Source organism: Micromys minutus (assembly GCF_963924665.1).
Source record: "Micromys minutus genome assembly, chromosome: 12".
Classification (NCBI taxonomy): domain Eukaryota; kingdom Metazoa; phylum Chordata; class Mammalia; order Rodentia; family Muridae; genus Micromys; species Micromys minutus.
In genome coordinates, this window is record NC_137981.1 from 61,603,461 (window position 1) to 61,628,729 (window position 25,269).

Here is a 25,269-nt window from a genome sequence, read left to right on the forward strand (position 1 = left end):
TGAATATAAGGTTATTGGGGTTTCTGTTATTCTTGTTCACGTAAACTATGAAATTTAGAAAGTTTGAGCACTGGTTCATGCGAATAGTTTGATAGTGTGGGGGGTGGTAGTTACAGGGGATGTTAGACAGACACTTCCCATTTAAAGAAAATCCAGAGAATAGTCTTCAGTAAAGATTGGGAAATAGTAAGCAGATAGGTTGGGGACATAGGAAATGAGAACAGGGCAACCATGGAGGGAGCTCCTTCAAAGGGGCAGGGTGGTCAACAGCACCAAGTACTTCTTGGTGAGAGATCAGGTCAATAGAGAATGCACACGCCCATCTAGTTTGATTACACATGAATTTTGCCTTCTTGAGGTCAGGAAGGAATAAAGCAGAGGCCAAACCATAATGATTAGAGTCTTAGTCTGGGCACTGATATTCATTACAACTTGTGCTTCCTTGTTTTTGTTTTTGTTTTGGTGAAGTCAACTTAGAAATATGTAACTTCTTCTATGTCCCTTTCCTATTCCCATAACATGGGAATAGATAATATGTTATTACTTACTTAGGTAGGTAATAATTCTAGGATGTTTTTATCTTAAGATGCCATTAAGAATCAAGATTACAAGACAATATGCAGGACTATGGGATTTGGAGACAAGGCTGAGTACTTAAAACATTCTATTCTAATAAGTTAATTCTCAGATCTTAAAGCATAACAGGACTCGTCTTTTGTGACACAAAAATATAAACTGTCTACTGGAGGAGCGATGAAAAATTTGGCTTATATTCTGAACATTTAATTTTATGTGTTCCTTCATTTTGAATTGGGAACTACACTTTAGACAATGTCGCTAAGATTTATGTCTGCAGTTACAGCCTGAGCAGAGGGTGCTTCTCATTCCTCCTTTGTCTTGACTCTAGAAGATCAGAAATGATGTGGGGACTTTATCTACAATCCTATTGATGAAATTTTCACACATAGCCTGGTATAAAGAAGCAAAAAAGATTTTTATAGGGTAAAAAAGTTGGGTTAGCAACTTCTGTTTTCTCCCCACAGGCTGTTGTCTGCTGTGCTAAGAGTCTCAGAAGTTGAATCTCGAGCAATAAGAGCAGATCTCACTCATCTACTAAGCCCTCAAATGGGCAAAGATATTGTTTGGTTTCTAAAACGCTGGGCCAAGACTTACCTCCTGGTAGATGAAAAACTGTATGATCAGGTGAGGACATAAAAACCAGTAAGTCTTTTTGGGTTTATGATGATGGCAAGTTTTGTCTGTCTGTCTGTCTGACATATGAAAACAAAACTGTTAGCTGGGGTTGGTGACACATACCTTTAGTCCCAGCATTCAGGAGGCAGAGTTAGGTAGATCTTTAAGTTTCGGGACAACCATAGCTAAACAGAGAAACTGTCTTAAAAGAAAAATAGAGAAGGAAGAGGAGGAGAAGGAAAAAGAGGAGAAACAGAAGGAGGGGGAAGAAGGGAGAAGAACAACTGTTTAAGAGAAACAACTCTGGCATAAAGAAATGAAAAGGATTTTTACAGAAAATATAAGGGACTTGAATGCTGTTGCTTTACATTTTTAGAGTACGGTGTTTGATTTTATTGATTTTTAGCTAGTATTAAGATACTTTACCCATTATATTACTATGTTTTTATATTGTCTTTGAGATGTGCGTGTCTGTTTTAAATATGTCACTTTTCAGTTTGTTAATAATTACTATGAGATTAAAACTGACAGAAAAATTAGTTGAAAAACATGGGTGGATTGAGGATTATCTTTTTTATTCAACAAATGAAAAATGATAAAACTAATGTGAAGTGAGAACCTCCTTAGGTTTCTATGTTAATTTCCTTGTTGATTTTCTGTGGATTATTTTTTTAGCTGATCTTTCTGACTTTAGAAATTCTTACCTTTTCTCTTAAGATAAGTTTGCCATTAAGCACAGCATTTGGAGCGGATACAGAGGGTTCCCAGTGGATTATTGGCTACCTCTTACAAAAGGTCATCAGCAATCTGTCAGTGTGGAGTAGTGAGCAGGACCTTGCAAATGATACTGTTCAGCTCCTTGTCACTTTGGTAGAAAGAAGAGAAAGGTAAGGAGTGGGGAGGAGCAGGGACTTTGGTTTTCTCTTTAGTGACTGGCAAAAGGTTACAATATCTAAGCCCATTGATTTTCAAAGTAGTAGTTTAAAACCTCTTCATAGTGTTGTTACAAATGCATATGGCAGCTTTCTCTTTTATTGATGGATAATTGCATTGGCTGTTGGCATCAGAAAACCTGTTTTTAAAACCTTTTAGGAGCTGGAAAGATGCCTCAAAGCTTACATACACTGGCTAAGCTGGGTGGTAGTATTGCACTCTTTTAATCCCAGCTCTCTGGAAGGCAGAGGCAGGCAGATTTCTGTGAGTTCAAGGCCAGCCTGGTCTACAAACTTAGTTCCATAACAGCCACCATACAGAGAAACCCTGCTCGACAAACAAACAAACAAATAAATATCAACAACAACAAAAACACTGGCTGTTCTTCCAGAGGACCCTGATTTGATCCCCAGCACACAACTTGTAGCTTACAATTGTAATGTGACTCTGGTTCCAAAAAATCTGATGCCATCTTTGGGCATCTTTAGCCACTGGGCACACACAATATACACAGACATACATGCAGTCAAAACACTCATACACATAAAATAATAATCTTTTAAAATCCACTTTGATGTTTAAAATTTTCATTTGATATATTTCAGTATGCCTCCCACACACACCTTCCTGCCCCTCAGCCCTCACCCCCTCAGAGGGTGTACCATTGGCGGTCCTATGTGGTTTCAGCTCAAGAGATCTGTCTATGTTTGCCTTTCAAGTGCTAGCATTAAAAGCATGTGCCATCATGCCTGGCTCAGTGGTCCCCATTTATTGGTGAGAACAACTGATGTTTAAACTGATGTTGCAAAGTAAAACTTTTAATGCTTTCTATAGTAAATTGTAGGTGTACTTCTTTTTTTTTTTTTTTTTTTTTTTTTTTTTTGCATAGGAATTTTATTGTTGTTGATGCTATTGGTTGTGACTGCTGTTCTGAAAGATCTCACTTGAGCATGAGATTCAGGACTGTTCTAGCTCCTTGTCCCTGTCCCATGTTTTCCCTGGGGAATCTGATTCTGCCTATCCCAAATAGAGAGGATAGCAACAGACCAAGGGAAGGACAAGCCCAGATTGCTGAAGCAGTGAATTTACTGGAGTATGGGTAAGGGGTTACTTACAGTGCAGCTGAATTACCAAAAGCAACCTCTCTACCTCCAATGAATGGCTGCTCATAAATGCTCATCACTGGAGCTTCTTGTACAAGTTGGGGCAGCCACAGCACCAGTGAGTCGCCTTAACAATTGATTACCACTGACAGAACCTGGGAGATGGGCTTCCTTAGTCTTAGAAGTTACCTAATCCTCTCCTACCTTCCACAAGGAAACAGCTATACAGCCATTCTCATTTTATAGTCAGATAATTGATGGTGAAAAGAAACTAAGTAAAAAGTTTTATGTTCTCGAGCAATTACTGGGTTTAAATGAAGACCAGTGTAACTCAAGAGTCCATATTGTGCTACTGTCTTTTTAAATTTATGTTCAGAGGGGTAGAAGAGGTAACTCAGTAGTTAAGAGCTCCTGAAACTCTTCCAGAGGACCAATGCTTGTTTCATAAAATCCACACTGAGTGGCTCACAGCTGTCTGTAACTCTAGCTCAAGAGGATCTGGTATTGTCTTCTGGCTGCTACAGACACCTATGCATATGTCACACACAGACTCACATATCCACACACAAAGAATTACATTTAGTCATATTCATATTCTCAGTACTAAGGAGGCTGAGGAATGAAGATTTCAAGAATGTGGTCAACCTGAGTAACATAGCAAGGCCTTGTCTTGTTAAAATTGGCTAAAATTAGATGCCATGTACCTCTCAAACCTCTATCCCTTTTATTATATGAATTGCCTGCATGGGTTCGCATGCACCATGTTTCTGCAAATGCCTGGAGAGAAAACTGGTCTTCACAAACTGGAGTTATAGGTGGTTGTGAACTGCCATGTGGGTGCTAGGGACTGAACCCAGGTCCTTAGTAGTAGTCACTTTTAACCATTGAATCATCTCTCTGGCTCTGTCCAGTGTTTATTTTCTTAGTAGATATATATGTAGTGAGCGTAATATAACTTATGTTTTATTATTTCTACCTGAAGGGCAAATTTAGTAATTCAGTGTGAAAACTGGTGGAATCTAGCAAAGCAGTTTGCAAGTCGAAGCCCACCTCTTAATTTCCTGTCCAGCCCAGTGCAGAGGACACTGATGAAGGCTCTGGTCTTAGGAGGTTTTGCACATATGGACACAGAAACCAAGCAGCAGTATTGGACTGAGGTAAAAGTTTCTTCTCTTTTAATTCTTCTTTTACCTTACAGATATTATAAAAGAGTCTTGAGACAAACACTTAAATAACTTTCCTTATGTTTTTCCTCCTCATCAACCAGTGGAAGCTTATTTGATAAATACTGTGTCAAAGCGTATCTGGCCCTACTTATCTGACATATTGACTATTATTAATGGTTTCTACGCTTCAGGTACATTTTCCTAAGCCAGATGAGAACATGAATTGGTGTATCTTTATCAAAATGCAAAAAAACAAGGTGGGTGGCTCAGAGATAGAGCACTTGCTTTAGCATGCCAAGGCCTTGGGTTAGTCAGCCTGACCCCAAAAGCAAAAGAAACAGTGGCGTGAAAAACCACAAGGCATTTTCTGTCTTGAAAAGGAGATGAAAATTACAGTTTATTTTGTTTCCTGGCACTTCTCTTACCATAATCGGCTTAACAACAGATTCTCCCTGCCTTGAATTTAGGAGGCTGCTTATGTGTCCCAAGAAGGTGTTCATAGAGTTCTTTTTAAGGTCTACAAGATGAGTCTGTGGCTTTTGGTAGTTAGTGACAACCTTTGGCACTTCTGTTGTTCACAGGTTCTCTGTGTACTCTACATGCAAATACTCTCAATGTATAAGATACTGTATTGGAGTAGAATACATTCCTTTATGACTGAATTCTAACTTACTTTATCTCAAACAACTTTATTCAAATGAAGTCATTTTCTGAGCTTCTAATTTAACCATAGTGTGGGCACCTTCTATAATAATTTGTTTCTTGAATCAAGTGTATATGTAGAGGTCTGGTCTCTGGTTCTTATATCTAGAGTGTTTAATACCTGTAAAGGTAAGGGCACAAGAGTAGATAGTCATCTATGTTTTTATAGCTAAGCTAAAACAGGCTGACTTTTTATATATCCCCCCACACCCTCTCATGGAGCAGGCGTCCAGAGAAATGATTCAGTGGCTAAGAATACAAACAACTCTTCTTGAGTATACAAACTTGTCTCCCAGAATCCCCTTTGGGTGGCTCTCAGCTCTCTTTGACTCCAGGTACAAGAGACCTGATACCTCTGGTTTTGTGAGCAAGTACATGCATGTATACATACCTACCACATATAAATATAGACACAGAGCCAGAGATTGACCATAGTCATCTTTGTCAGTTGCTTTCATCCTTATTTTTTGAAATAAGACCTCTCACTGTATCTGAAACTGATTTCAGCTACACTGGCTGGTCAGCAAACCCCAGAGGTCATCTTGTCTACTTCTCTCTTTCCCAGCACTGGGATTATAGGCACACAGTTTATTCATGAGGGCTGGAGCTTAAACTTAGGTCCTCACACTTTATGTGGTGACTTGGCTGGTTTTCTGTTTCATTGCTGTAAAAACACACCATGACCAAGGCAACTTAAGAAATAAAGCATTAATTATGGGCTTGCTTACAGTTTCAGAGAATGACTCTATAACCATCCTAATGGAGAACATGGATAGCAACAGGCAGGCAAACATGGCACTGGAGCAATAGCTTACATGTTGAGATAATAACCATGAGGCAGAGAGAAGCTAACTAGGAAAGACGACTTAACCTCTTCCAACAAAGCTACACCTTCTAATCCTTACCAAAAAGTTTCACCATCTAGGAACCAAGTATTTAAATATGGGCCTATGGGGTCCATTCTTACTCAAACCACCATATGTAGTAAGTACTTTACCAACTGAGACATTTCTTTAACCCTCTAAATACTCTTAACACCCAGAACAGGACTATCTGAAGGTGTATTCTATGGCAAGAATTTTGAAGAAAGACAGGGGCTTTATAATATGACTGTATTACAATAGAAATTGGCAAACTGGCTCATAGACCCAACTTGGTTGCTGTGTCTGTAGATAAACCTTCACTGAGTTATCACTCTGTTCATATAGTGCTACTGAATTGAACACTATGCAGTACTTACTCTCTGGCCCTTGATGGAGAAAAACCTTTTTTGATTTCCTATTAAGGAGTTCTGATTCTTTTCATCTTTATAATTCTTTGGCCAATCACCTGAAAAAAAATGTAGAGAGAAGCTGCAAAATTAAAAAAATGAATGTTGACCAGAGACCCTGTACCCAAAACAATTATATGTCTATGTGCTTACACACACATACACCCTCTATAATCTTATCTTTATGAAGCAGAGGCAAGAGGATTTAAACATCAGTTTGAAGTTAGTCAGGGATGCACAGTGAAACTTTTAAAAAAAACTAATAGGGGCCTGGATGGAAAGATGGCTAAATGGGTAAAGCACTTGTCCTAGGAGTATGAGGACGAGGTTTCAGACATTCAGCATAAAAAGCTGAATGTTTGTGAAGGTTTACTTAAAATCCCAGTACTTGTCAGAGAGAGACAGAGTATCCTCAGGGCAAACTGGTACCTAGGCTTGCCAAATTAGCAAGCTCTAGATTTCAGCAAATACCTTATGTCAATAAAATGGATACCTAATGCCAACACACGTACAATAAAACTAAAAAGAATTGTGAGAAAATAACACCGCCCCCCCCCCCAAAAAAAGGAAGAACTTACAAAGAATAGAATCAAAAGAACCATATTCTGTGATTTGTGTGCCATTTCTGTGTATGTAGCACAAGCTATGATGATTCTCAGTATAAGCAACATAACTCAGACCTGTAATTGCAGCATATAGAAGTCAGATGGGATTCCTAAGAAAATGAGACCAGCCTGTTCTACCTAGCAAGACCCTGTTTCAAAGACTTAAGGGGTAGTGAATCTAGTGGTTCAAATATTCCTTGATTTGTATGCTCATTCTGCACCAATGAGAATATTTTGGGAAACATACTCATCCAAGCTGAGGAATTCACTCTGCATCTTAGGAAGTTTATGCTGTGATGTTCCTCCACAGGTTCTTCAGCCTCTTCAGCAAAGATTCCTGAGAGTGATAAACCAAGAGAACTTTCAGCAGGTGTGTCAGCAGGAGGAAGTCAAGCAGGAGATCACTGCCACACTGGAGGCCCTGTGTGGCATTGCTGAGGCCACCCAGATTGACAATGTAGCCATCCTTTTTAATTTTTTAATGGACTTCCTTAACAATTGCATTGGATTAATGGAAGTTTACAAAAATACTCCAGAAACTGTCAATCTCATTATAGAAGTTTTTGTTGAAGTTGCACATAAACAAATATGCTATCTTGGAGAGGTAAGTTTTATTCCTTTATTTCTTCTGGATTACAAGTCTGTGAAGCGATAATATTCCATTCTTTGCTTCACATTTAGTGCATAGTTTGTTTCTCCAAGATAGGGAGTCAAGCTGAATGAATTGTTACTCTAAAATGTTAGTATTATAGGAGGACTAATATTGTAAACATAGCTGTACTCTTATTATAAGTATACTTTTACTATTGATCTTTAATTGTTCTTGTTGTTAGAGGAGTCTTTGTTTTATTTTGGTTTTGTGATAGGGTCTCCCTATGTTGACAAAGTTGTCCTTAAACCCAGAGTTCCATCTCCCTCCCTCTCCCTTCCAAGAGCTAAGATTAAAGGTGTGTGCCACCACGTCCAGCTTCTTTTATTATTGTTGATGATGCAGTGTGGGTATGTGTGTGAGTGCTACAAGTCATGGGTGAGTCTCTACTTTCTAAGACAAGGACTTACCAACTGACCCTACGACTTACCAAGTTAATCAGGCCAGAAGGGCCTTCTTCTCCTTAGTACTGGGATTGTAATCGTGCACCACCACTGAGGATCTATATTCAGGTACTCGTGTTTGTTTGGCAAGTACTTTACTAACCCTGACTCTCAACCCTTTGTTATTGTTAATAGTAGAGTTATTATTGTAATTTAGAGTAGATTTACACTTTGACTCACCTACACTAGATTCTACAAAGTAATATTGCTCTTCATATTTTCTTACAGTCTAAAGCTATGCATTTATATGAAGCCTGCCTTACTTTGTTACAAGTATATTCTAAGAATAACTTAGGGCGGCAAAGGATAGACGTTACAGCAGAAGAAGAGCAGTACCAGGACCTGCTTCTCATTATGGAGCTTCTCACTAACCTTCTCTCGAAGGAGTTCATAGATTTTAGTGACACAGGTAAAGTCTCTTGGAGTGATCTTCACATTTGCTATTATTGTTTTTGTTAAAGTTACAGATTATTTTCTTCCAGTAAAGTCCCATGAGGAAGCTCATTTTTCCAAACAAATGGAAGTAAATTTCTTTGGTTGAAGGTAGACATAAAGGCCTTTCTCTTGTCTATTTTTGAAATATGAATATGATCTTTTATTTGTTCAGTTCTCTCTTTTGGTATAAAAATCAATTTATTCTATTTTGATCACACAATTTTGTGTTTTTTGATATACAGGCATAGGTACTTTTTAAATTTTTATTGGTTATTTTATTTATTTACATTTCAAATTTCAAATTTTCAAAAATTCCTGGTTTCCCCTCTGCAAATCGTCTCTTCTACCCTCCCTATCTCCTGCTTCTACTCTATCCTCACTGCTGTAGCATTCCCCTACTAGGGGGCATCGAGCCTTCACAGGACCAAGGGCCTCCTCTCCCATTGACGCCTGATAAGGCAATTCTCTACTACATATGCAGCTGGAGCCATGGGTTCCTCCATGTGTACTCTTTGGTGGTTTAGTCCTTGGGAGCTCTGGAGGGGTGTGGGGTCTGGTTAGTTGGTATTGTTGTTCTTTCTATGGGGTTGCAACCCGCTTCAGCTCCTTTAGTTCTTTCCCTAACTCTTCCAGTGGGGTTCCGTGCGTGCTCAGTCTAATGTTTGGCTGTGAGCATCTGTATCTGTATTAGTCAGGCTCTGGCAGAGCCTTTCAGGGGACAGCTATATCAGGCTCCTGTCAGCAAGCACTTCTTGGTATCAGCAATAGTTACTGGGTTTGATGGCTGTGTATGGGATGGGTTCCCAAGTGGGGCAGTCTCTGGATGCCCTTTCCTTCAGTCTCTGTTCCACTCTTACCCTGTATTTCCTTTAGACAGGAACAGTTCTGGATTAAAATTTTTGAGAAGGGTGGGTGGCCCCATTTCTCAACCAGGAGGCTGTGCCTAACCTCTCAATATGGTATCTACAGGTTCTCCTTCCCCTTTGTTGGGTATTTCAGCTAATGTCATCCCCACTGGGTCTTGGGACCCTCTTGCTTTATGGCGTCTAGGACTTTCTGTTGGCTTCCCCCCGCCCCCAATTCCCCATTTCCCATTGCTACACACTTCTGTTCAATTTCCTGACCCTCTGTACACCTTCCCTGTCTCCTCCCACATCTGATCCTATTCCCCCCTTTTCCCTTTCCCCCTCCTTTCTTCCAAGTCCCTCCCACTCTCTACCTCCCAATTACATACATTTTTTATCTAAAAGAAAAATGGGTTCTGCCTCCCTTTTCTCCTCAGTTATGCTGTTCTTGATAAATGTTAACTGCTGCTATTCCCACAATGCCATGCAGCAGGTGCCATGCTATTCTCACTTTACTGAATAGTTGGCTTACTCACCCACATGCTTGTAGCTAGTACATTTAAATTCACATTCAAATCCCTACATGTGTCTGTATACCCTGGTCTATAGAGCAGCAATTCTCAGTCTGTGCATCAAGTCCTCTTTAGCAGATATCCTGCATATCAGTTGTATTATGATTTATATCAGTAATCAAAATTGCAGTTATGATGTAGCAGTAAAGTAATTTTTTTGCTTGGGGATAACTACAACATGAAGAACTGTATCAAAGAGTCAAAACATTGAGAACCACTGCTTTAAAGGGTATTTCATTGCCTTTTCTATGTCTTCTGAGATGATTGTCCATCAAACTTGGCATTTTATGGATACAGCATGGAAAATCTATTGAAGTGGGAAGTACTAGATTTTAGACTTGATAGTCAATTCTGGCAGTCCTCATGTTTGAGGTGTCTGGGGTTTGAGCTCCCCTGGTCTTTCCTCTGTAACACTGGGCCATTATGGTCCGAAAGGGTTAGAGAGATGACTCAGCCATTAAAAGCAATGACTGGCTGCTCTTCCCTGAGGATCTGGGTTCAGTTTCCAGCACCCACATAGCAGCTCATAATTGCCTGTAACTCCAATTTCAGGGGATCTGACACCTTCACATAGGTAGACAGGCAGGCAAAACATGGATACAAATGAAATTAAAATAAATATATTATTCTTAAAAATAACTGACAGACAAGAAGTTATCAGTCAGTCAAATGCATTAGGGGTAGCTTATCTCTGCTTCATGTGTTGCTGCCAAACTTTCTTAATTGTTCTACAAATTTGTTCAGAGTAACAGGCAGGAAGAAGTGCAGCTGCTCTACAAATACAAGAGGCTGAGGGGCTGTTTATCCCCACTGCCTTTAAATGCACCCTTGCCTTCAGTGCAAATTCTCTAAGGTTTTGAAAGTCTCTCCCCTCACTAGTTAGCTTTACCAGCCTGTTAACTTTATCTTCAAACCTGATAGAAGTGGGTTGTTTTTATAAGAGAAAACCTCGTATCTAGTATTGCCTCATATCATGCATTCATGGTCAGAGATTTTTTTTTACTTCTGTGGAGGTTCTCTAAGCTGGTACTGTAGCAGCCCAGGTTAGTTACTTGTCCAGTTCTTGAAATTGTTCTTGATCTGTTGACTTTGTTGGTTCATTTTTCTTGTTCACTGTCTATCCTGTTAGTTTCATAGTTCAATAGGCTTACCCAAATTAGCTGGAGGTACTGAGGTAAGCCGTTAGGGCATTAATGTTAACTTTGCTTTCAAGAATGTCTTTTGTCCTTATATACTTTACTGAATTGGGTACTCAGATTCTCCAACAATAATAATACAAAAGAATGGCATGGGCTGGGCTTATCAGATTTCTGTTATCCATTTGTATTTCTTGGGTCTTTAAACTTGACTATGTTCATGTTTTCATAAAAAAATATGAGCTTTGGAAATTGAATTTATGACTGTACAAGTATGCTTTTTATTTTGATAGATGAAGTGTTTAGAGGACATGAGCCAGGACAAGCAGCAGGCAGATCTGTATCAGCAGCTGATGTCGTTTTATATGGAGTAAACCTAATTCTGCCCTTAATGTCACAAGATCTTTTGAAGGTAATTAAAATAATATGAACATAAGAATATTAACATTTCTGTTTCTATATTTCTACTACAGTTTGCTGTACTTACCTCTTAGTACACAGGCCCTAGTCCTGTGTGTGCAGATAATTAGTGACTCGTTTCTTCAGGGACTACCAGAGAAGAACAGTTGCTAGCAGTTCTAATTCTTTTAGGATTTGTCATTTTGCTTGTAAACTTCATTCTTGGCCAAAGGAGCCAGTGATGGTGACTGTTTTCAAGCATGAGAAATGTAGAATTTTCCATGTAGAAATGTGATAGTAGAAACCAAGGTAATTAAAAAGGTGTTTTTTTGTTTTTTTTTTTTTTTGTTTTTTTTGCATATTATGGCTGTTTTGTGCCTTTTGTTCTATCAGTCAGTATTAAGGGTAGCTGGCACTGAGGTTGCCTTTTACTCATTCCAGAAGTTCTCTAGGGGAGAGGTGTTTGGGTGTTATCAGAGAAGGCTGAGGCAAGAACAAGGCTATACTAGAGGAGGAGAAGGGTGTGTCTATGAACGTATCCCACACACGTGTGCACTAACTGTATCAGATAGGGTGGGTGGTGGTAGGACAGAGGTAGTGAGTGAGAGATAGAGACAAAAGACTTAAGGGTTACTCTTTAAGCTCTCCTGTGTATTTTTCTTTCTGAGGAATGTCTATTGGGTAATGCCTGCTAACCCATGAACCAATAATTTTTGTAACTACTCTTGGAATGGGAGAGTTTACTTGGCTTTGTACACTTGTTTGCTTTTAATGTTTTTCCATTCTACTAGGTCAGCCATTGTAAACATGTGGTGCACGTTTTCTTTGTGGTTAGACTAGATTGCCTACTTTCCCTCAGTTCTTCAGGGTTGTCCAAGTAGAAAGATGGAAGAGGACTGACTACTACTTTATGCTTAACGTTTATCAATTTCACATGTTTTCTAACACATTTAAATGGGAATTAACACATTAACCAAAGCCTTTGTTCTCAGATCATTTACTTGTTTGACTGCTTTGCTTATTTGTTCAGGGTCAACACAGAATACCAGGACTTTTCTGTATTTCCCATTAGCCTCCAGGAAGAGAATTCCTTCTACTATGTGGTTTTTGAATAACAGCTACTGAAAGATTCCCTTTACTGTAACTTATTTTACATTTCTGCAGGTCATAATGTTTTCTATATTTTGTATACATCTTGAAGATTGTTAATAGTAGTTATGAGCTTGTTAGTTTTTTGTTTTATTAGACAATATTAAACAAAAATATTTAATATTTCTTTTTCAGTTTCCAACCCTTTGTAATCAGTATTACAAATTGATTACATTTATTTGTGAGATTTTTCCTGAAAAGATACCCCAGCTTCCTGAGGATCTGTTTAAGAGTCTGATGTATTCCCTAGAACTAGGAATGACATCGTATCCTTTAAATAAACATTGTTATTAGGGGAGGGAGATTCCTAGTTAAAGTTTAAAGTTTTAAAAATGATTGTTTTTCCTTTATAACTCAATTTGTAACTGCTTTAATTCGTTTCCTCTCTTCCCTCCCTCCTTCCTTCCTTCCTTTCTTCCTCTCCCCCCCCCCCCCCGCCTCTCTTTCTCTCTCTTTTTCTTTCTTTCTTTTTTGAGTCAGGGTTTCTCTGTATAACCTTGGTTGTCCTGGAATTCACTCTGTAGACCAGCCTCTGCCTACCCAGTGCTTTGATTTAAGGTTTGCAGCACCATGCCCAGCTCTAATTCTGTTTCTTTTGTGAATTTCTATGATTTTTTTTCTTTTCATACATACAGCACCTGGCCATTCCTTCATTAGGTCATATGATATATTGCAGTTGGTTCTCTAGTCTCAGCTTACTGACATTATAATGTCATCATTTGTATAATCATCTGCAGAAACAAGTTAGACATCACTGGATCTGGAATCTCTCAGAGACCATCTAGTATAGGAGGCCATCTAATATGGAAATACTTCTTTTCTAACTCAGTTGAGACACTGCAATCTGGCCTACCCCCTACCATCTGAATTCTTTCCTACAAAAAGTCTTATGTTGACTGTAGCTGTCATTTTTTCTTTTTTGATCTTTCATAAAGTCAGGTATATCTGATATAGTTTGCTCTTTGACCATTGTGTTCAGAATGAGTTCAGAAGTATGTCAGCTCTGTCTCGAGGCCTTGACACCATTAGCGGAACAATGTGCTAAAGCACAAGAAACAGATTCATCACTTTTTCTAGCAACACGACACTTCCTTAAGGTAAGATGTTTGATGGGAGCTGAGACTCAATATAAGCTCTGTTACAGAGTGATCAAAGCCATCCTCAAACTAAAAAGAGGGAGCTTTTTATTTGTAGGTATATGGGTGTTTTGTCTAGATGGATGTCTTTGTGTCACATGAATGTCTGGTGCCTGTAGAAACCAGAAAAGGGCATCAGATCCCCTGAAACTGGGTTTACAGACAATTGTGAGCTATTGTATAGATGCTGGGGATAGGGTCCTTTGGAAGGGCATGGTCCTTTGGAAGGTATTACACCCCTGAGCTATCTTGCCAGACCCATGGAACTCTTTGATTTAAATGAAGATGTACTGTTAGGAAAGAGGAAATATTTTATTTGCTGTTTTTTGTTGTTGTAGGTTGGTTTTATTTGATTTTGACTTTTTGAGACAGGGCTTCTCTGTGTATCTTTGGCTGTTATGGAACTTTCTATGTAGACCATGCTGGCCTCTAACTCAGATTTACTTCCTTCTGAGTCCTCTAAGTGATGGGGTTAAAGGTGTGTAGAGAATAATTCCTCAGGAACATGTTCTCTTCCACTTCTGTTTTGGTTGTTTGTTTGTTTGGGTTTTTTTTTTAAAAGAATTATTTATTTATTTATTTTATGTATATGAGTACACTGTAGCTGTCCTCAGACATTCCAGAAGAGGCCATCAGACCCCATTACAGATGGTTGTGAGCCACCATGTGGTTGCTGGGACTTGAACTCAGAACCTCTAGAAGAACAGTGTTCTTAACTACTAAGCTATCTTTCCAGCCAGCCCCCCCCCCCCCCCCCGTGCCTTTTTTTTATTTTTTGTTTTTTTGGTTTTTTGTTTTTTGTTTTTTTAAGACAGGGTTTCTCTGTGGCCCTGACTATCCTGGAACTCACTCTCTAGACCAGTCTTGTCTTGAACTCATAGATATCCACCTACCTGCCTCTGCCTCCTGAGTGCTGGGATTAAAGCTGTGCCCCACCACTGCCTAACCCATTTTGTATCCTTGAATGATACTGTAAATATTATGAGGAATTTGATACTTTTGATTTAGGTTCCATAGAAAATGTGTGTTTTTTCGTGGGTTAAAAAAATGATTTAAAAATTAACTGGTTAATGTGAGAAATAGACTATAACTGCAGTCCTCTTTTCAGACCAGAAAGGACTAGAGATTTAATTACTGTATATCTTATGGATATATCTCATTATATACTTTCAGCTGGTTTTTGACATGCTGGTCTTACAAAAGCACAACACGGAGATGACAACTGCAGCAGGAGAAGCATTCTACACATTGGTGTGTTTGCACCAGGTATTGCACCCCTTTACACACTGGCTCTTCATGGATACAGCGACACCTAAGCCCATGACCCCAAGGAGGTTTCTCAGCTTCCTCATGAGCTCTAGAATTATGTTTTATATTTATAGGCAGTCTGTCAGATCAAAAGATCCTGTCTCTGTTAGGAGCCATTCTCTGATGCAGTTCTCACTCAAGCTTAGCTTTAACTGCTTTTGCTAGGAGCCAGGTGCATGTGTACAAGCGACTGGTGTCTTTGAGGAATTCAGAAAGTGGCAAGGTGAATCAGATTGGGAGCAGGAGTTTGCCTTCACAGAGTGCAAAAAACAAGAGTAGTATTTTGTTTAGTGCTTTGAAAACAATGCATTATTTTGTTGTTGCTGAACCTTAAAGATCCTAGAACAACACTGCCATGGGATTAACTTAACAATGTGTATCCCAGGCTGAAAGTAGGCCTTTCTTTCTTGTGCTGTGCTCTTGTATTTTTTACAAGTATTTCCTTTCAGATATGTACTCTTTCTCTATCATGTTGGTTACTAAGATATCATGGGTTTCTTACCCATGTGTATAAAAGCCAGTACATTCTGATTACCTTGTCAAGAGTCTTTAGAGTTTTCATTTTAGAGAAGCTCAAAGGGGCCTGGGAGATTCACTTCAGAGAGTGCTTTAGATACTTTCCACCAAGCCTGATTACTTGAGTTCAATTTCTTAGTCTTATGTACATGGTAGAAGGAGGGTATCAACTATACAAGTTGTTTTTACACACACACACACACACACACACTAAAAAAATCTAAAACAATTAAATAAGACAAAAATGGTGCACATGAAGGGACCCATGGCGCCAGCCGCATATGTAACAGAGGATGGCCTTATTGAGCATCAGTGGGAGGAGAGGCCCTTGGTCCTGGGAAGGTTTCATGCCCAAGTGTAGGGAAATTGCCAAGGTGGGGAAGTAAGAGTGGGTGTTTGGGTTGGTGGGGTGAGCACCCTCATAGAAGCAGGGGAGGGGAGGATGGGATGGGAGTTTTCAGAAGGGAAACCAGGAAGAGGAATAACATTTGAAATGTAAATAAATGAAATACCCAATTAAAAAAGACAAGCATGGTGAAAAGAGGACCAACTCCTATAAACACACATAGCACATACTCATAAATAAATGTCAAAAATGGTTTGGTTTTTTTGAAAGACAAAAGAGTGTGGGCACTTTGGAACAGCTAGTGTGATTCCTGCTGCCTGGACCAGAAGCAGTCTTGTTTCTTAAGTCAGAGATTATCTAAAATTATACTGGCCTCCTGAGCAGGCCTATCCTTTGCAGAAAGCAGTTCAGGTAGCCACCCTGGTTCTCTGTTGTAGATAGTGGGGTGGGGGGTTGGGAAGCTGTGCTCTACTTCTCTTTGCTGTATATACTGTCTGATTACTTCATTTGGATGTTGTGATAGTCCAAGAGGCTCATGAAAATTAATGGCAGACCAGCTTTCTCCATAGTGCTTCTATACTAGGTCACTTTCCCTTAAGCGCCTGCACACTAACCTGTATACTAATGTTATGAGAATGGATAATAAAAATAGAGGATGCCCCACTGCCACAGCGCTGGCTTGGGACTTTCAAAGTGTTCTGCCTCTACTTTGAGAAGCTCTCAACCCTTCTCCATGCTCCTGCTACCCTCAGAACTGGGAGGACAAGATATTAGCATAAGCCACTGGAGAACTGTTCACCTTAACATTTCAGGCACAGGAGTTCTGAACAAAATATAGACTGACCAGAAGAGGCAAAGCTGGGACCACATAGGTCTGGAGCCAGAATGTTTGTACTCACGCTTTATAGCAGTATGATTTTCAGTATATTGCTTAATGTGGCAGACCATCTGTAAAATGGGAATATTAATAGTGATCTCAAATAGCATACATATTAAAATAATTAGTGCATAGATAAGGCAAGAACAAGACCTAAACACTGAACTGTTATAAAGTTTTTGTCTGCCTTGCCTCAGAGCCAACCCCACATTCCCTGCTAGGAGCTCCAAGGAAAACATTATTAAAGCTGCCTTGTTTCTTCTGCAGGCTGAGTATTCTGAACTGGTTGAGACATTACTATCAAGTCAACAAGACCCAATCATTTACCAGAGATTAGCAGATGCCTTCAACAAGCTCACAGCTAGCAGCACTCCTCCTACCCTGGACCGAAAACAGAAGATGGCCTTCCTAAAGAGTTTAGAAGAATTTATGGCAAATGTTGGTGGTCTCCTTTGTGTAAAATAAACAACAGAGCTATATGCTTAACTTAGATCCTTTCTGCAAAGTGCACTGAATTGCTGAAAGTTGACTTGAGTCTTGTCCTGTTCCTCAGTTCATTTGACCATTTTGGATTTTGGCAAGCCTGAGACTTTGGAATTTGGTGAAACAGGAAGGAAGGGTCAACTTGAAATCAGCTTTGTCATTAGGTGTTAGCCATGATCTGCCATATACTTGTCTTCTAGATTCTGAATGGTGATTTACATTTTTCAAAATGCAATTCCATATATGTGCAAACAGATATGGGCACCATGAAATTCATATTCAGTGCCTTTTCCCCTTTTTTCAAAGCATAGGTGGCTAGCCAAAGTTGATATGTTCTTGGCATTAGTTTTCAGAATATCCATAGGTCCTCCTCACTTGAGGATCTGGTTGTAGGAGGGGATTCCTGGACCCTACTGTGCATCATTAGAATATTTGGTTGTTGGACTCTAGAGTATCCATCTTAATAAGCTCCTTCCCTCCATTACCCTAAAAGTTTTGAATCAATGCAAGAGATGCTGAAAATGTGTAATAGATTTTGTGCTTTCCAACATTTCCTACCTTTGGTGATTATGATTACGCAGGAAGAAAATCCTTGTGTTTATTAGATTCATAGTCCGTCTTTTCCCCAAATCCTCCCTTTCCCTTTCAGCTTCACTGTTGCAGGTTTTGTGTAATTATTTCAGGTTTCTAATCAGACTGTGATGCCTGAACTTGAAGAAAGTACGTGTATATTTTTGTTCCATAAAGATGACTTTAGGAACTGTAGCCATTTCATTGCCTTAATTTTAAGAGGAAAAGACAAACTAGATTTGTTTTAGAGAGAAATTAAGTCTTGACACTTAAGAGTTGGCTTTGGGTATTAGCTGCTATGAACCTCTTGCCCCTTTGATTATGTATTTATGTGAGTTTATCGGTGAATGGAAGAGCATCCCATTGTGGTTGCCTTTCTCAGTGTGTTTCTGTCCAGCCACACAACCCGTATCTACTCTGAATGGCTTGCTTAAGCAATAACTTTTTAATGGGTGTGAATTACTAATTCACGCAAACTATTGCACATCGGGGCATTAGGGGCAATAATTATGCTAAAGTGGGTGTTATCCTCATGTCACAGGAGGCGCACTAATTCAATTTCAAAGACTTAAAAATTTAACTTTAGTTAGACATGGTGGTGCGTGCCTGTATTTCTGGCATTCAGGAAACTGAGTATGAAGGCCAGGCTAGTCTAGGTTACAATGTATGATCCATCGTTAAAAAAAGAAAAATTCTCTTTAGCTCCTCTGGCTTTTCTAATCAGGATTTTTATACTGCTCCCTTGCTCCTCTTAATTTTTGTGTCAGCTTTAATTATGAAAATGAGAGCTCATTTATAAATAGCAGGCCTCTGACACTGCCCACTGCAGGACCAGTCACACAGTGCAGTGGCAAATAGAGGCCTCTGACCTAGGTGCATCTGAGACTGCCATAGAAGGGCAGGCTCCTCTGCTGTTCTTGATGCCTCTCTGCTAAACCATCTAGCAAGAACTGTCCTCCTACCTGAACTGCACAGTCGTGCATCTTAAGAGCTGATGCTCTGGGAATTTTGTGTAACTCTGCATAAGCAGAGCATCTGGATTATATCCATCCTGTACCTGTGATGGTAGGTGTGCCAGGATGCAAATCTTAGGGCCATAACTTTTTTGAAAGTCCTTTCTTCTACATTGATCACCATTTAGTAACTGTAAGATGGGGGGGAGCGATCTCTACTGCAAAGAAGATACATGCTTTGTATTTTAAATACTTGGAAATTGTTGTTTTTCGATTTTTTTCTTTTTAATTGATCTGCAGTAGCAATCACTCTGTTTTGTATTGTTCTTGATGTCTGTGTTTCCTCAGCAAGTGTGGTTTCTGTGTACCTGTGTGTGTGAAGGGTATGGGCCTTTTGACAGAAGGCCTTGAGGTACAACTGAATAGATAGGTCATTGGCCAGGACAAAGCAGTTACAAGTTCAAGCAGGGATGCATAGGAAAGGATGCTTTGGTGTGTAAGAGAGTATCTATCTGTGTATAATAACTTGTATTCAGACAGAACTATATTTATTAAATTTGACGAGATGCTAGGATGATATACTTCAATTCTGTTACACCCTTTTAATTGAGGACTTCTTTTTTTTAAGATTGGACCAAATAATGTTTAAATGATCACCAGAATGTTGATTAGTGGCAAGCTGAGGGAAAAGACCCTACCATATTTTAGATAATGGGAATGCCACTTAATTGTCCCACTTACCTTTCAGGGCATTTGTGAATTTGTTCGCTTTACTGAGTATTTGTTTAGTTTGGTCTTTTGCCCAGTTTTGATTTTAGCTTTGTTTACTAGTGCTTCATGAACTTCTGAACTGTATTACTATCCCGCTTTTTTTTTTTTTTAAATGTTCTTGCCCTAGTGGGTATTGAGGCCACTGACTTCATGCTCATGAACTAGCTTTTCCAATTCAAACTGACTGTTAAGTTGTTGGAAAATGTTTTTAAAACAAAAAAAAAATATGTGCCCTTTTAAAAATACATGTTAAAGGGATACTGTCAAGTATTTGGTTTTATGATTTTTTTGACCATTTGTTTCCTGGGGCACAATCAGTAAGTAATCTACACAGTCACATGGAAGTTGTCTGCTAACACTGGTGCTAATGTAACAGCTCCTGCAGTGGCTCCTTATGTCTCCTTTAGGTTCTTTAGGAAAGGGTAATTTGACTGATATCCTTGTGTCCGGTTGGTAGTTCTTTGAATATTTCAACTACCTGACAGTATTTGTCAGAGTCCTTTTCCAACACAGTAATTGACTCTTCTGGTAGAAGACTGTTATGTAAACATGTAATTTTTACCCTAAATTTAACTTAAAATTTTAAACTTATTGTATGGAAAATATCTAATGATAATCATTTTAGTCTGTTCAGATGAGATGGCTACTACTGTTTGTCACAATTTCACTTAAAAACATATATATAATTTTCCCCACTCAACACTTTTTGAAGTCAAGTCTGCATACTCACCTGTCTTTTATTTCTGTTAATACTTGTATGAATCCCTCAAATACTGAAGGAAGGCTAGCTGTTAGTTTTGATAATTTCAGGTTGGAGCTTCCTAGGGGATAGTGTTGATTGTGATTGAACCCTGAAAATATTTTTCTTTGTTATATTCTTACATATATTTTGTTTGCCATCTTTGTTGTTACAGGTGATTGTCATTGGCCCTTCTAAGTTAGCTGTGTCTTGCAAGTAATTATCAATACTGTCTTCTGAGTAAAACAGCATTTCAAGTCTGAAGGAACTGCAGTGTTGTACAGAGGGACTCTTGTCTAAGAAAGAGAAAGGAACTCATCTGAATATGAGGAGGTTTGGTTTGGTTGGTTTTCAAGACAGGGTTTCTTTGTGTAGCCCTGGCTGTCCTAGAACTCAGAGATCCATCTGCCTCTGACTCCTGAATGCTGGGATTAAAGGCATGTGCCACTATACCTGGCTAGATATGTTTTTAATATTATAATTTTCTACAAAATCTTCCTCAATAACAGATGACTTGGATATATAATAGTATTTTAAATATTTAAAAATTATGTGGATTTTCTCTGACTAAAAACACTGCATTTCTTTAAAACTTGGCTTTCTAGAATTAGAAAGAAAAATGTCCAATTTTGACATCTAGTTGAATTCAAGTTGATTTAAAGGGCTATGGCTCAAGTTGAACTTCATTTTACCTTAGGCATAAAAATTGTGAAGCGTTCCTGGTTGATTATAGTGGCAAACCATGACCTATGTAGCCAAAGAATATATTTGGTTCAGGTAAAACTAGAAGATTAATAATGGACATTCATTTTGCTAGTTTTGAAGATGGATGAAGAGATGTTTCTGTCCTATAGATATATATGTGGAAGTCTCTTTAAAGACTGAGATATTCAGCTGTGGTCATGATTCCCTCCTGTCGAGTGGAAGGTGTATGACTGGCACCAGTCAGCTCCCTGTACCCACTGTGGCCTGCTCTTCACCTGTTCCCAGAACTTCCCAGTTGAGGGAAGGTTTGGCTTCTTGTCCTGTTTGTATTTTTAGGCCTCTGAACTTTTAGGAGCTGTCAGGTGTGTTCTGGCGGCTAATTTCCCTAGCCTGAAGTAATTTACCATATCTGCACTATGTACCTACTGGGGGGTGGGGGTGGGGAATCTGACCTCAAGTGTGCTCTGAGCCCAGGTTTCCTCATATGGTGTCTTTTTCCACGAAATTATGACAAATTGCAAATCTTGGTGTTGTGATCTTATTCTCTGTACAAAGAAGGAAGCTCTATGCCATGAGCTGTGGTTTAATGGTCACAGAATGTCAGTACTGCTGTCATTCAGCACGTGTAACATTTTTACGTTTATAAATATTAAAATTTTAAACTTACAGTAAGACTTTTTAGTTTTTTTTAAGAGACCCAGGGAGTATATGCTGTTTAAATATTTACCTCTATTAATATAACTAATGAAGGCATTTAATTTTTCAAAAGATAACTGCATTATGATTTTAGGAAATAAACCAAGGCTATGTGTAGAGCCAGTTATATCCTGAATATCAAATTGATAAAACTTCATTTGTATTTTTTAATCCATCAATGGGCGTTAAAATATGTGTTTTCACTAAATATTTTTATTACATTTTTGGTTTGACCATGTGTGATTTGTTCATGGGTGCTGTCTTAGTGTTTTACTGCTGTGAAGAGACACCGTGACCACAGCAACTCTTGTTTTAAAAAAAAAAAAAAAAGCATTTAACTGGAGCTGGTTTACAGTTTCAGAGGTTTAGTCCATTATCATCTTGGCATGAAGCGAGGCAGCACACAAGCAGACATGGTACTGGAAAAGGAGCTGAGAGATCTACATCCAAATCTGTTGGCTGCAAGAAGCAAACCACTAGGCCTGGCTTGGATTTTTGAAGCTTCAGACCCTACCCCAAATAATACACTTCTCCAACAAAGCCATACCTCCTAATCTTTCCAAATAGTGCTACTCCCTGGTATATAAGCATTCAGATCTATGAATCTATGGGAAGAGGGAGGCATTCTTTTTCAAATCACCACATTCCACTCTGGCTCCTATAAGCTTGTAGCAATATTATTAAGCAAAAAATGTGTTCAGTCCAACTTCAAGTCTCCATGGTCTATAGCAATTTCAACACTGTTTTAAAGTCCCAAGTCTCTTTTGAGACTCAGAGAACTCTTAACTGTAATCTGCTGTAAAACCAAAGGTAGACCATATACTTCCAACATACAGTAGCACAGGATATACATTATCATTCCCAAAGGGAAGAAATACTGGGCTAAAACAAGAACAGAAAACAAGTTGGGCAAACTCCAAATTCTACATCTCATTGATGTCAAAGCATTCTTCAGATCTTCAACACACCTTTTATTTTTTTTTAACTTCTTTCATTTTTGTTGGTTGCATCAACCCCCCCCCTTCCTTTCCTCCCTCCCTCTCCCTCCCTGGCAGGCCCACACCTGGTCTGCTGCTTTCCTTGGCAGATATTCCACAGCTCTGACCTTAACATCTAGGAGTCTTCAATGAAATCCTAGTTTCACCTTCATAGCATCACACCATGGGCTCCCTGCTTTCTTTTCAGAAGTTGGAAGTTTAGCTGGGTGTGGTCATGCCCTTATGTTACCACTCTCTTTATTCCTTTTACCTTAGACTTTTCTTTAAACTTGTTATGTGACTGAACAATGGATTTAGCTCCCCGAACACTTCCTGATGGTCTTCCCCCCCCCCCAAACTGTACATTTTGTATTTTTTCTTGCTCAGCTTGCGCCTTTTTGTTATAAATCTGCATTAAAATGACCACTAATAACCACATGACAGTCAATACTAGGCTCTCCTGAAATCTCCTGCCAATCCCAGTAATCTAGAACTTCAAATTAGCTTGGGGGGAGGGGTTTCAGACACAAGCAGAAAGCAGCCATGTTCTCCAAAATATCACAAGAACTTAGAATATTAGGGCTGTCTCTAGGCCAGTTACTAATATTTTCTGAAACCCTTGAGCCCAGGCCATCATAAGCTGCATTACTCTCAGCATCACTCTCTTCCATGCTCCAGGTATGGCCCATCAAGCCCACTTTTAACTGCTTTCATAATTCAAAGTCCATCAATAAACAGCATAGTCAGGCTTTCTTAGCAATAGCTCACTTCTGGCACCAATTTATGTCTTCATTGGTGTTCTGTTGTTATAAAGAGACACCATGACCACAGCAACTCTATAAAGACAAAACATTTAATTAGGTCTGGCTTATAGTTTCAGAGGTTTTAGTCCCTTGTGGTCGGAAGCATGGTACTGGAAAAGTAGGTGGAAGCTCAATCTGGATCCGCAGGCATTAGGGCTATCTTGGGCTTTTGAAACCTCCGAGTCCATCCCCAGTGTCTCCAGCAAAGCCACACCATATCATTTCAAATAGTGCCACTCCCTGATTTACAAGCATTCAAATACATGAGCCAATGGGGGATCATTCTCATTCAAACTATCACAGGTACTTAGGGAGACAATTACTGAAATGTGGTTATTGGTAAATTGGTGAGTCTCTGTGTAGAGTACCAAGAGAGGAAGTTGAACCCCCTAGAGTTCAAGTTACAAGCATTTGTGAGCTGATTTAGAAACTTTTCAACATCTGAGAAGGAGGCAAGAGGAGGATGTTGGGTGGCCTGCTTTATTACTGCCTTAATCCCTTGGGACAGGGTCACTTACTGAACTCGGATCTGGCCAGCAATGCCTACCTCGAATAAGGGTTGCCAGGGATAGACTTATGCAGCCACACTAGGCTTTATGTATGGGTGCTGGGAACTCAGGTCTTTCTATTGTATGCTGAACCATCTCTCCAGCCCCACATGCTAATTTTTTAAAGGAAGAAAATGTATCGAAAATATTTTAACCTGATTTTGCTTAGAATAATGTTTCTTGTGTTTGGAGTTTTGTTTCCTCTCTATGTATTAAAAGCAGAACCATATACATAGGCAGGAACCACTGAGGGTCAGATCTTTGGAAAGGTTCAAAATATAAAATTCTGTTTTTTAAATGTTATGTTTAGGGCTGGAGAGGTGGTTCAGTGGTTAAGAGCACTGACTGCTCTTGCAGAGGTCCTGAGTTCAAATCCCAGCAACCACCTGGTGGCTCACAACCATCTGTAATGGAATCTGATGCCCTCTTCTGGTGTGTCTGAAGACAGCTACAATGTACTTATATATAATAAATAAATAAATCTTTTTTAAAAGTTATGTTTAAAATTATATATAGATATAGATTCTGGATGGGATCTTGTTCCTTCTGTATTATCTAAAATGACATTTTCATTAAACTTTAGAACTAAGTGGAGACAAAGGGTTAAGTTGGTGACTTCCAAGAGGGAAGATTGTGGGTGAAATTCCACACAGTGCATTTGGCATAAATCTAAACATACATGTCAGCAGCCCACTGAGTTCCTCTATATTGAGTGGATTTTAACAGCATGAAACCCAACTGGGTAAAGTCTGGTGTTTTCCAAAGTAATGAGGAAACATTGCTGTCAGGGCTGAAAAGATGGAGAGAGAACACTTGTTCATTCAGAAGACCCAGATTCAATCCTTAGCACCCATATGATGGCTCACAGCCATCCATAATTCCAGTTTCTGAGGATTCAACATCTTCTGGCCTCTAAATGTATATAGTATATATAGCATACGAGCACACAAAACACACCAAAATATAATAAAATATTTTTTTTAAGAAAGGGCTGAAGAGATGATGGCTCAGTGGTTAAGAACACTGACTGCTCTTCAGAGGTCTTGAGTTCAATTTCCAGCAACCACATGGTGGCTCACAACCATCTGTCACGGGATCCAATGCCTTCTGGTGTGTCTGAAGACAGCTAAAGTGTGCTCATATACATAAAATTTTTTAAAAAGTAAAAGAAAAACTGTTAACAATAGAACTTAGTAGGGATGGGGTATTTTATTCTATAGTGATAGTGTTCTTAAGGGCA

General features: G+C 39.1%; 1 protein-coding gene across 2 annotated transcripts in view; it reads left to right on the forward strand.

Annotated features, from left to right (window-relative positions):
* XPO4 (exportin 4) overlaps window positions 1-18,727 on the forward strand; it is a gene marked incomplete at its 5' end in the record, with an annotated part of 83,135 nt that extends 64,408 nt beyond the window's left edge. Inside the window, 10 exons of one of the 2 annotated variants that reach the window (XM_080926014.1) lie at window positions 1,044-1,203; window positions 1,912-2,081; window positions 4,213-4,387; window positions 7,284-7,577; window positions 8,294-8,474; window positions 11,347-11,465; window positions 12,737-12,867; window positions 13,581-13,698; window positions 14,911-15,003; window positions 17,052-18,727. In XM_080926014.1, the coding sequence (XP_080782140.1) occupies window positions 1,044-1,203; window positions 1,912-2,081; window positions 4,213-4,387; window positions 7,284-7,577; window positions 8,294-8,474; window positions 11,347-11,465; window positions 12,737-12,867; window positions 13,581-13,698; window positions 14,911-15,003; window positions 17,052-17,249 (1,639 nt within the window). In that variant the 3' untranslated portion in view covers window positions 17,250-18,727. The remainder of the gene's footprint in view (window positions 1-1,043; window positions 1,204-1,911; window positions 2,082-4,212; window positions 4,388-7,283; window positions 7,578-8,293; window positions 8,475-11,346; window positions 11,466-12,736; window positions 12,868-13,580; window positions 13,699-14,910; window positions 15,004-17,051) is intronic. The other variant, XM_080926015.1, reaches the window with a different exon arrangement.
* Window positions 18,728-25,269: the final 6,542 nt, after the last annotated feature.